Here is a 13,429-nt window from a genome sequence, read left to right as displayed (position 1 = left end):
CACACTTTCCTTTTTAAAAACCTTGCTTTAGGGAATATTAAAATATAAATTACAAGACAAAATGCCAACAAAAAATTTGTGGTTTAAAAAAATGCAGTAAGATGTAAAACTGGTTTTACTAAAATTAGCAAACTTTTATTAAGAGCTCAGAACTCATTTTTATATCTACATTTAATCATCAATTGGGCTTTCATAATATATACCCAATATGTAAATACAAATTTAAATCCCACACAACTATCCTTAGTTAAATGCAAGGAACTTATAAATTTTACAAAAAGAAATATTCTAGCTTGGAATAAAGCATTTCATCTATTACATGTCTTCAAAAAGCCAGTTAACTAAATAAAAATATAAAGTAGAACTGGGCATTATTGGGGCCTTCTTTTCACATGCAAACACTTGTGTATGTTCATGTACGTGTGCACACACACACACACCTCAGAAACCTTAAAGATTATCTGTGTATCCAGAAGTAAGCTTTATGATTCTATTTTGCAAATCTCAAAACATTCCAGAATCTGCTTCAAAAAACAGAACATTTTTAAAATAGGTGTGAAGAGGCCTGACATATATATATAAGAGGCCTGACATATATTAGGTAGTTTCAGAAAAGGCAAAGAATGATTCCAAGTAAAAACATTACTGATTTAAGGTAGAAAAGAATTTATTTAACTTTTGCCATATCAGCACAACAAAGCAGCCCTATTCTGTGACCACTCGTTAAAAAGGTATTACAGAACATTAACATAATGTAGTAGTCCCCATTTTCTTTTAGGCATTTTCAAAGGGCATCTCAGACCCACAATATTTTCAATTGAGTGTGCAACAAAAGAGATCTACGAAATGATTAGTAAGGTAAGATACTAATGTCTTTTTATTTGAACATTAATTTTCAATGTTTTGAAGATATTCCAACATTCATAGATATGTAGTATTTAAATGTGAGGATATTAGCATACTACCAGCAATCTTGGGTTTAACAGCCATTATCAAGCAACTAGTTTGACGCACACGACGTAGTTTGGTAGTATATGTGAAAGATGGCCTGAATTTTGCCCTCAAATGCACAAAAAGAATGTTCTATATATAACACTTCAAAACAGTCTTTGGCCTTGCTGAATAATTAGAGAGCTGTTATTTTACTCTGATGCAAAATAAGCCTTCAAGTGTCCCTTACTTGATCTTAGAAGGTCAAATTCTCTGTCCAACAATTCCTCTTCTGTTAACTTGGAGAAATTATCCTCTCCAAAAGGATTCCACCCTGACATATCAGGTGGGTTATTGATGTTCTTCTGATTTGTAAAATTTGCAACTGTCTCTTTCTCAGACATTGACCTATTACAACGATTGAGAGAAAAAAAAAGGGAAACAAAAACATTAGAATTTTTTTAAAAGTACAGTGTACCAGTTCACACTTTATAAATGCTTAAATAACTAGGCCATTTTACTATAATGGAGATGGCAGATTATGGGTATGGGATGGAGAGAAAAACAACTTGGGATCTGAACCACCTGCATAAAGCACACTGGCTTCATCATCTCCTGTGTAAAGAACACTAGCTGTGCTCCTTAACCCCTCTGTGCCTCAGCTTCCTCAGGTAAAGCAGAAGAGTGACAGTATATACCTCACAGGGTTACTGAGGAAATTAAATGATTTAAGACATATAAAGCAAGAAAAACAGTGTCTGGAAATAATAAATTAAAGGAAACACTTGATAAATAAATTATTCCCATAGTATACAAGTTTGAAGTTTACTGTAGTATCCTGCATAACCAGGACAGTACGTAATAAGTAGTTATTTTGAAGAAATACTTTCTCCAACAGTATTACTTCAAAATAACAACTTATTACATACCGTCCTTGCACATACTGTGCAAGATACTATAGTCATTTTCCTTTTGAAAAAGATATTCCTTACATATATTTACCTATAGAGGATGACCTGCTAAGATTGCCCATTCCCAACCCCAAAATTGTTTTCAAGCACTTTCTGGGTTCTTAGAACACAAAGCAGAAAGGAGGAAACTCAAGAGCATGTTCCCTCCTGTCTATCAACGATCCACTTCTGACTCTCTATCTGAATCACACAGCCTCATTCCTAGGATGAATGTATGAATTCTTGGAAGATTGTACTCAACAGTGTGTAATCTTATCCTACAGTTTGAAAACATTAAAATATGTCTACAAGGGCTACAGATGTAGCTCATTCATAGAGCACATGCCTGGCATGCCTGAGGCACAAAGTTAAGCCCCAGTAACATCAAAAGAAAAAGAAAACAGTATGTGTATATACCACTCCTTCCTGCAAAGGCTGAAACCTCTGCATTTTTTGTCATTTTCCCATTCTAGCTACAATTTTTCACTTTGCATACACAGCACTTTAATAACACCAATAGCATATTGTAAATAATAAGATCAAACAAGTTATAAGCACTAAAATATAAACTATGGAATGCAAGTAGTAATGTAACAAATTTGCAAAAACAGACATATCTGAAAATAAGTGCCCAATGATAAAAATGAAATGAGTTTCCTCACTAAAAACAGGAAAAAGAAGGACTAGGGGTGCAGCCCAGGGGTAAAGGTCTAAAGGCTGCTAAGCTTTATCTGTAAACCACAGTTAGCAGAACTGGTGGAAATAAAAGGATAAGGACTCAGAGAATAGAAGAGAGGACTAGAAGAGAAGAAAGGTGGCTCTACAAGAAGACAGACTCTAAGTTAATTTAGGAGTTATATATAATTACTCCACTCTACAACAGCATCCATTTCCACAATAATTTCTTCGCACTGACAGGAAAAATACTTGCCTATTGGCACTGTAAGAGGAGTCCACTATGGTTCCAATCTGAGCTGGTAGAGATGAAGTGTAAGAAACTAAGGATGGTGAAAACTCTTGAGGGGAGGTAAGATATTCAGGTGATGCCTGCTGTCGAGACTGCTGATGCTGAGCTAGCATCTGTTGCTGCTGCAAGAAAGCCTGCTGATACTGCTGCATCTGAAACAGCAAACAGCACCATCCAAATGAACCCATAACTCACCAAAGCATTTTCAGTTTAACAAATATTTACTCCATTTCTTCCTTTTCAAACTGGTGGCAAACTAGAAACCTAGAAAACTATGTATATTTGAAGGACCAGCTCTGTTAACTAGAAAACTGTAATAGGATAAATAATATCTATTAAAAAAATTGTGAACCTAGGGTTCCTTGGTCATTTTTTAAACATCCTCCTTTATTACATTTCCACTGGCTTAAAGAGCACCGGTGGTATAGGCATGACCGTGCCATAAGGCAGCTTGTACCACCAGTGGTACATGTGTGACTATCCTATTAGCCAGTTTGTACCACTGATGATACAAGTGATAACAGTAATGCATGGGACAGTCATGTACCACTTGCGGTTCAAGCTGCCAAGCACTGAGACATTGAGACACAAGAAAAAGCAAGAGAGTACTTAAAATCACTAGTAAAACAGTTACTGTAAAAAAGATCCTGAAGTACCATGTACCTGAAGCAAACAAACATGCTTTTCCTTTAAATTTCATTTTATTCAATAGATATGTACTGAATGAAAGGGACAGAGAGCAAAAGATTGCATACCAGATCATCTTCCTTATGAAAGAAGCATGGTATCAGTCAATTGCAGTATGTCATTTTCAGGTGCTACAGGTCAGCACAATTAAAGATTGCTTGTAAGTGTCTTCAATAAAACAGATGTCAATTCACTAACCTGAACTAATTCTGAATTATTAAATTCTGTATAACAGCATTTATACTGTGAATTCCAAAATTATAATACATACCAGAGAGATCTCTAGTAATTATATGACACTTACCACTGTCGGATACTGTGATGGTGGGGGTTGTGGTTGATACACTGAATGCATTAAAAACTGTTGTTGAAGTAACTGTTGCTGCTGCACTGCATGCTGGTACTAAAATGAGAAAAGAAAAACACTAATCAGTATTATTCATGCCTTTATATGCCAGAACCACTTTTTTATAAGTTCTGATTTTACCAGAGCAATAACATGGAAAGTAGATATGTATAAAGTAATTATAACTTATATGTTGTTACCAAAATTGTTTTATTAATTGTCAATGAAATATAACAGATTTAACTAAAACCGTATCCAACACAGTTTAAAGATGTTTGGAAGAAAGCGGACACTGAACATTTTTATCACCTCTTCCTAGAGCATAAAGACACCTGAAGCAACTCTGGCCAGGACCCCTTACAGTTAATACCACTTTCCTCAACTTCTCCTTCAGTGGTGTCTTCTGGCCATCCCATGCACCATTTCCCTACTCCTTTCTACTCTAGCTGTATCAAGCAAAATTAGAGGAAAGTGATACCTCCTGAGAAGCATCATGCATACAACTGGCTCAAAAATATTTCAGAAAATGAAAATGATGACAGTAACTGTAGTTCAACTCAAAATAATTCAGTGAAACTAGAAATTTGCAGATTCTGATGAAACAAAGAACAGAATAAAACTCATAGGGCTCATTTTTTGTCCTTCCAACTCTTAAGTATCTCTTCCTGCCCCCATGCCAAGCCAGGAGAAAAAAACAAAGAAAAAAATCTAAAACAATGTCATATCACTTCTCAGCCTTTTAGTTAAGATCAAGCATAAAACAATGTTACTTCTGAAAAGATTAGTATCATATTCCCACAATAGCACTATTAGTCTGTGAATCCAAACTGTAACCTCAACAGATAATACTCCTCATAAACTGTGATGTTTATTTCCAAATACCTAATGACTACACGTAAATTCTGTGCTTCTGAAGGCCATGATAAAATCCACTTTAACAGAGTAACCTTAAGTATTTGATCAAGTGCACATTAACTACATACTGTTTTATATTCAGGAAATCAATGAAGCGCTTACTTTCAATCTTGAGTTCAAAGTACTTGTCTTAGTTACATTTCTCATTGCTGAGACAAAATACTCAATACACAAAGCTAAAGGAGGATGGGTTATTTGGCTCACAGTTATAAGGATTTCAATTCACAGTTGGCTGGCTCCAAGACAGGGTGGCACAGCAGAGAAAGGGGCATCACACAGGAGAAACAGTTCACGCAGGCAAAAGTCAGCAAGTGAGAGACAAGTGGCTATGGCAGCTTCTTCCTGTCCCTTTATATTCTAAATTTTCCTTAGGGCAAATAGCACCCATAGCCAGAACTATGCCAAACCAATCAGCAGACTAATGTAGTAATCATATACTCTTAATTCCAGCATCACATACTCTAGATCCAGCGACCTGTGAAAACACCCCACTTATGACCACATGAGGCTTTGGGGGGATAGCTAGACGTAAGCCATAGCATTCCACCCCAGGCCCCCAAAGCACTCATGCATATCCCTTTCTGCAAAAGTACATCTCCAGGAGTTGCCAAAGTTCTAAAAACTGCAGCACTGCTGAAAAGCCCAAGTCCAAAGTCTCCTCTGAGATTTAAGGCAAACACTTAGCTACAAGCCCTTGTACAAATGAAAAGGAAGTTAAACACTTCCAGTGTTCAATGGCACAAGATAGACATTACCATTCCAAAAAGTACAAATAGGGTGATACAAAGGAATATGATCAATACAAGACCAAAATCCAGCAGGGCAAACATTAAATCCTATAGTTCCATGTCCAGCAACATGCAGAAATCTCTGGCAAGGTGTCAATTCCAAAGGGCTTCGACAGCTCTGCTCCTAGGGCACTGTGGTTGGTTGCAGCTCCCATGGCTTCTTTCTAGGGCCTACTCTGCTTACTTCTTATGGTTTTTCCCAAGACAATCCATTCTCTTGGCTTCTCCAACCTTCTGGAGTTCCCACTACACCTTCAGCTTCACACTCACAGTTTGACACACTGCCCTCTCAGGGGAACACTACCTGACCATCCAGGCCTTCTTCTGAAATCTGAGTGGAAGACTTCCTGACTCCACAATTCTTGTATTCTGTACACACCTAAAACTAGCACCACATGGGGGATGGCAATGTATGTCACCAGCTAGAGCAGCAGCCAGGCTTCCTCCTATTTTGGCTGTAGGGGTTGAATGCCTAGATCAAAGCACTCTGAACCCAAAGCCAAGGAACAAATTCTCTAGGCTGCCGTCATTCTGGAACATGGTGCTCTGGGACTCTCTTCTCAAAGCAAAGTCTTTCACCTTTGCACCTCTAATGCTGCAAAGCTTGGAGTTCTGCTGGTTCTTCTGATGTCCTTAGGCCATCTTTTCTGTTGTCTTCTTCTAAAATATTTGGCTTTTTCTGCTAGTCTTTTCAGCAACCACTTTTTTTTCTGTTCCATCTTTGTAGGCTGCAACTTTACTATAGCTTCCTTTCTGGTCAAACTCAAAATGTCTTAAATCATTCTGCTGGGCTCTTTGCTCTTTACTCTCAACATAAATCTGGCTAAAAGCCCCTAACAGTAACCATGGCACCACCTCAACATTAGACTGACTCGAAATTTCTTCTGCAAGATTAATTAGTCTGCCAATCTTAATCTCAGTCTCAGGCAAAGTCTCCAGGCCTGAGCAAAATGCAGACAAACTTTCTGCCAAGGCATAACACACATCATCTGGAATCCAACAGCCACTGCAGTCCTTCTTCCTAGAAGAAATCTCCTGAGTCAGGTCTTTACTGGCATTTCTATCAGCATTCCGGTCTTCTAAGCTCAGACCAGAATCTTCCATCAGGTAAAGCTTAAGTCACTCCAGGGCTGTTTTTTCAGCTGGCTTCTCCAAACCTTTCCAAATTCTCCCCATAGGCTAGTTCCAAAGGCTCCTAAACCACATGGCCAGGTAATGTCACAACAACAACCCTATGGATAACACCAATGCCTGACTACTACTCCAGCTGGCAGCAGACACTGGCATCACCCACATGGTGTTGGTTTTAGGTGCATGCAGAATGCAAGAGTTGTGGGGGCTGGGGATTTAGCTCAGCGGCAAAAGCGCCTGCCTGGCATGCGGAAGGTTGTGAGTTCGGTTCCCGGTACCGGAGAAAAACCAAAAAAAAAAAAAAAAAAAAAGAATGCAAGAGTTGTGGGGTAAAGAAGGCTTCCACTCCAATTTCAGAACAAGGCCTAGGACATCAGGCAATGTGCCCCTGAGAAAGCAGTGTGTGAAGCTGTGAGTGTGATGCCAAAGCTACAGTGGACCCCAGAAGGGTGGAGAAGCCAGGCACATTGATCACCTGAGGAAAGCTGCAAGAAGTGAGTAGAGTGGGCCCAAGAGACAAGACATGGGAGCTACAACCACCAGAAGTACCATATGGACATAGTTACACAAGCCCTTTAGAGTTCACTTCTTGCCAGATTGCTTTGGTTGCTGGATATGGAACTACAGGGCTTAATTAATGTTTGCCCTGCTGGATTTTGGGATTGCTTTGATCCTATTCCTTTGTAGCCCCCTATTTGTACCTTTTGGAATGGTAATGTCTATCTTGTGCCATTGAATGTTGGAAGTGTTTAACTTCCTTTTCATTTGTACAAAGGCTTGTAGCTAAGTGTTTGCCTTAAATCTCAGAGGAGACTTTGGACTTGGACTTTTCAGCAATGCTGCAACTCTTAGGACTTTGGCAACTCTTAGAGATGGATTAAATACTTTTTGTATAAAGGGATATACATGAGTATTTGGGGGGGTCAGTAGAGGATGTCATGGTTTAGGTCTAGATGTCTCTCCAAAAGTCTCATGAGATAATGGGTAGGGCTTTTTCAGAGGTGACTGGATCTATAGTGTGTATGCTGGGATCAAGGATACGATACTGGGATTGATTCATGGTTTTGTGCTAGGATTAAGGATATGAATGTTACCTGCCCTAACAGTAAGTGTACTGGATAAAATGTAAGAGAGAGAAAGAAGGTCACTTGTCACTGTTCATCACTTGCTGTTTGCTGCCTTCTGCCTGCCTACTCTGTGATACCCCTCTACCACATCACCCTGCCTTGAAGCCAGCCAAGTATGAACTGAAACTCTACAAACTATGAGTCAAATAAACCTTTCCTCCTTTAACTTTGGGTATCAGATATTTTGTCTAAGCAATGAGAAAAGTAAGTAAGGCAGTGCCCATGATACAAAACACAATTCTGTGTATTCCACTACTGTATCGATTTCATAGCACTACCCTATATCCAAAGTAACAGAAGGTTACCTGCTGCATGTAAGCGTCCTGAAGTAACTGGTGCTGCTGTTGCTGCTGGTGAGGTTGGCGATGCTGTGAATGAAGCTGCTGTAATCTCCAGTCTCCCTGTTGGAGCTGCTGGAGGACTCTGTGCTGCTGTGGTGGCTGCTGAGGGTGACCCTGCCCCAGTAAACTTTCAGGACCGTTTCCAGGTTTTAAGACTCCTGGGATAGGTTTCCAAAAATTTTCATTAATATACTAATAATTTCAGCAAAATGGCTAGTTCTCAATAATTATTTACTAGCACACTTATATTAATTTCTAAACAAAATCTTCCACATGTACATAGTCTAAAGAATTTACTGTAATTGTAAAGGCCTAGGAAAGTTAATTTTGTCATCTACAACTCTAACAAATCCTAGAAACATTTTGTTTTATGCTTCATCTCTCCATAAACATACCAGCCCTATCAGTTTGACCTACACATCTCAACTATATCATATAATATTGAGTATCTTCACTGATAGGAGTCTCTAAATCTCTAATGCCATTTCCACTTATTCACATTCTTTTCCTTTCAAGTGTAGCTCAAATCTCCTCCTTGTTCCTTCATCTAGCAATTCCACTCAATTTATTACTTCATTCTATCTTGCATATATTAATGGTTTATATGGCCATGATCTAGCCCAGGACCCTGAAGGACAGAGTGATACTTACCTATTGGAGATTTAAAAAGCCTTTTATATTAAAGATGTTCATTAAATGCTTACTTTAGTGAATCTATTAACACTATCTCCTAAATAGACATTTATTCACAAGCTCTATAAATTTCATCTTTAAAAAATTCCACAAATAAACTTTTGAAATTAACTAAAAAATAAAAATTATACACTGTGTGTGTATATATATATATATATATATATATATATATATATACACACACACTGTAATTTCTGTGTTCTCTCCCAGTGACTTACCCTTATTCAAAAATAATTGCATGGATAGTTTGGATATTTCATATACCCCAGGGATCCATGTGTTAAAAGCTTAGTCCCCATGGTGACACCATTGGGAGGTGATAGAACTTTAGGAGATGGGGCATATGGAAGGTTCTTAGGTCACTGGGGCTGAGCCCTTGAAGGGGATTGTGGGACCCCAGCTTCTTCCCTTTTTGCTTTCTAGCCAGGACGTAAACAATTTGTTCCACCAAGTGGTCTCTGCATTGCTATCCAGGACCCACAATGGAAGCTTAAGAGCAATGGGCCCACCCAATCATGGACTGAAACTTCTAACACTGTAAGCCAAAATAAACCTTTGTTCTAACTAAATTAATTCCCTCAGGTATTTTGTTATGCTGATGGAAACCTGACTAAATAATAATTGCTTAAACCAAAGGGGAAGAAAAGAGTAAAGGGAGAGTACAAAGAAAGACCAAAGTTTCATAAATATTAATATCTTCAAACCTCCTCAGGTCTAAGTATAATGTCTCTGTGAAAACAGTTTCCAAACTATTTCTAATTCTTCTAATTATAAGAAAAAAAGTTGTTTAATTATTCTTAAAGACAAAATAGTTATAAAAATAAAAGGAAGAAAATGAAAACCATTCCACCACACAGATATAGCCATCTTTTAAGTATATATCTTTCCAGATGGAAGAATAGTAAAGTTAGGCTCCTTAGCTATGCAGTCATCTCTCAGAAGCTTGATGTGTGGCTGAAAAGCACATATAGAGCCCAATTATAAGCCATGGACCATCGTGAAATGACTATGAGGCTCACTCCTTATATTACAAATTGTGGCTCTTCTTTAGTGCCACAAGGCTCTTCAAAGATGATCACAAGTTCAAAAGCCCAATCTGAGCAACTTAGCAAGTTCTGTCTTAAAAGAAAATGGCTAGGGAATGTAGCCCCATGTGAAGGCCCCAGGTTCAATCCCCAGAATCACCAAAAAGGACAATAAACAAAGCTATCATCAAACAAAGTCACTCTATGACTATAACGGATCAAGAAAACAAAACCATTTCATATTCCATATTCACATCTGAACACAGACAGAATCATTAGCACTGCCCAAAACACTGCCCACAAAAATAACCTACATAAAACCTAGGTAAGATTTAAGATACTAGCTGGGCATGGTGGTGCATACCTATAATCCTAGCACCTGCGTGGCCGAGGCAGGAGGATCACTGTAAGTTTGAAGCCAACCTGGGCTACATAGTGAATTCAAGGACAGACTAAACTACATAGTGAGACCCCATCTTCAAAAAAAGAAAAAAAAAAAAAGATATGATACCTACCTAATCATATATCCCTGTTTTCAAATAGAATCCAGTAAGATTCACTTTCTTAAAGCCTCCCCAAAATTACCTAAAAAAGCCTAAATCCTTCAGTAATTTTTTTTCAAACACCGTCTTACTGAGTCACCTTCTTACTGAGTACACCGTCTTACTGAGTCACCGTCTTACTGTGAGTCACCTCACAGATTCCCATAGTTTTAGAATAATAAGCCTAATTTGCTAAAGTACAAATGTGTTCCCAATGGTCTTTGGCTGGAGAACACTGATACATGGTAAATAAGGTAGGTAAGATCTCCACCCAAAAAACGTAGAAAAAAAGAGAACATTGAATGCTTGAGACAGACTTTTTCTAGAAAAAGTATACCTTGTTATTGAATCTACAAAACAAGAAAAGTAGTGATACCTTGGTTAGCAAATGCTTCTGTTTGCAAAAAATTTGGTTCCCAAACAAAAGCATTCAACGAAGTTTTGCTTTCATTCATAAACTCCACATCAGGTGACACACGCAACCATGGTCATCTTCCTCACACAAACACAAACACGGCCATCTTGCCCACAACTATAAAACAAGTTCATGAACTGAGGTACCATTCTAGTTATTATGCTCATATAAACAGAACAATAGTGACACTAAGAAATGGCAAAACAGGAATTAAATCCAAAGATTTAAAATTTCCATTATTTTCCCATTTTCATGGAGTACTACAACTGGTGTACCTGATTACCACAGAAGTATATAGCAGTATTCAAGGTAATATAAAAATAAACGTTAATAGGCTGGGGATATAGTTCAGCAGCACAGCACCTGCCTGGCAAGCGCAAGGTCCTGGGTTTGATTCCTGGCACCAAAAAAAAACAGACAAAATTATCTTCCTTAATCAAGTAACTTACTTCACTAATAACACTAGGTAATAGTTAACATTTCTTACGGGCATACTTTATACCAAGTACTATATTATGCAGTTATGTACTTTTCCCAACAATCCTATAAAATAGGTACTAGAATTTTTAAAAGGTATTATTACTAAAAAATGAGATAAATACTCAAACCAGATTCAAGAGCTTCAAAGAATGGGCTCTTCACCATCATATTATCCTAGATGAAAACATTTTAACATTAAAAAGACAGACGTCATGAAATAAAGTACAAATTTGAGTTTCTTTGAGGAGAATCTTCACCTTCACCTGACCCTTAAGAGATAACATTTACTCTCTAAAATCAGCAATATTTCCATAGGGGACTTTTCCTCCCATTTGTAGCACTGGGAACTGAACCCAGAGCCTCATTCATTCTTGTCAAACACCCTACCACTGAAGTACATCTTTGGCCCTTACTTATTTTGAGACAGGGACTCACAAAGTTGCCCCAGGCTGGCCTCAAACTCATAATCCTCCAACCTCAGTCTCCCAAACAGATGGGATTAAAGGCATGTACCACCATGCTGGACTGAAAAAAAAAAAAAATTTTAAGTACCACTCTGCACCATAATTTTTACAAGATATTTTAGATTAGAAAAATACGTTTTCTCAAAACCAAATGAGGAAAACAGTTTTTATACTGCAATGTCCATATGATTCCTTCGCCGAGTTCTAGATTTAGTGCAAAGACATAACTTTATAAGAGCAGAGATTCAACCACCTTCTTTCCAGCAAAACAGAGAATTTTCTACACTCTTGAACCTTATCATTACCTATCTCATCCCTATTAGCTGATGACTCTAGAAATAGTTTGTATTTATAGAACCAAAGCAAACTGTGAGCTTTCTGTATTATACTTTTACACTGCCAATAACTTCCCTTTGTTTACCTTTAGAAAAACAGCCAAGTTTACTAGACATCAGTAGAAAGTGTCTGGAAACTTCATGTTACCTGCTTTCAAAATTAAGTTTTCTGGTAATTTATACCCATAAAAAATGAAACCATAAAAGGTTTATTTATATTGACTAAGAAGGGACAAGGTTACATTACCTTTTGGTCTATGGTTACCAAATTCACCAGGAGCAGGGACTTTCACAGGAGTTGCTGAACTTTGAATGGTCAGTACACTGGGAGTGGCAGTAGTAGAGTTGGCCTTTGGTCTTTGTCTTGGTGCAATTGAGGTTTCTGTTGGTCCAATGGTATCTGTTATTCTACAACAGAACACATTTCATTCCAAATATTGTGATTATTTCTAATTTACTTTTTTCTATAAAATACCTCAACAAATGCATGTAATTATTCTAGATGCTCACTTTGTTCTCTTGGCTTCTTCCCAAGTCTCTCTCAAACAGTACATGTTTAATGATGAGCAGACAAGAAAACAAAATTAACCATTTTCTTTAAAACAGGATGCTACCATTTATAGTTTGCTGTAGAAGATGAAAGAAAACAGCATATAGTCCTAAAGATTACCTTTAAGGAAATGAGATGACATTGAAAGAAAACAAACAAAAACCTTCTCATAGGGTTTTAGAAAAAAAAACTAAAATCCAACCGTTTGAAGAGAAACAAGAAGAAATAATCTCCCACAAACTGGACTCTTTAACATATTTATCAATTTTTCTTTCTATAAATTCAATAGAAACTCAAATACTTTTCAAGTGCATCAATTTTTCACTTTCCAACAGGATTTGCCATAAAACCTCTTTCCTAAATTATCTCACCATACTTTCAAATGATTTAATTCTTGAAAGTTTTACCTACATATGATTTATTAAGCTGGCAGCACTGTATTTAGAGAAAACCCTACCTATATTGCGTATCTGTAAAATTCTTTGCTAATATCTAAATGTACCACAAGAGGGAGCCCAGTTAACAACTATCTTTCCAACAGGAAAGACAAAATTAAATCAGAAGATTTCAAAACGGCATAGAAATATATGGAATGTGTGTTGTCTTCTAAAAAATAACATGTTTTAAATGGGATAGATATATATTGAACAAATCATATGAAAACTGAGCTAAGGCAATAAAAGATCATTTATACATACGGACAATTACCTCATTTAACAAGTATTTATAAATTCAAATTAGAA

At 37.3% G+C, this 13,429-nt stretch overlaps 1 protein-coding gene across 1 annotated transcript in view; it reads right to left on the bottom strand.

Moving 5' to 3' along the window:
- Bmp2k (BMP2 inducible kinase) overlaps positions 1-13,429 on the bottom strand; it is a 120,177-nt gene that overhangs the window by 26,867 nt on the left and 79,881 nt on the right. Inside the window, exons 11-15 of the mRNA XM_013516102.1 lie at positions 12,384-12,544; positions 8,147-8,340; positions 3,839-3,937; positions 2,812-2,999; positions 1,181-1,338 (exon numbers count right to left, since the gene is read on the bottom strand). Of these exons, the coding sequence (XP_013371556.1) occupies positions 1,181-1,338; positions 2,812-2,999; positions 3,839-3,937; positions 8,147-8,340; positions 12,384-12,544 (800 nt within the window). The remainder of the gene's footprint in view (positions 1-1,180; positions 1,339-2,811; positions 3,000-3,838; positions 3,938-8,146; positions 8,341-12,383; positions 12,545-13,429) is intronic.

Source organism: Chinchilla lanigera, unplaced genomic scaffold (assembly GCF_000276665.1).
Source record: "Chinchilla lanigera isolate Chin_1 unplaced genomic scaffold, ChiLan1.0 scaffold00032, whole genome shotgun sequence".
Lineage (NCBI taxonomy): Eukaryota > Metazoa > Chordata > Mammalia > Rodentia > Chinchillidae > Chinchilla > Chinchilla lanigera.
The sequence above is the reverse complement of the archived record's forward strand: the minus strand, read 5'-3'. Positions and strand labels throughout refer to the sequence as shown.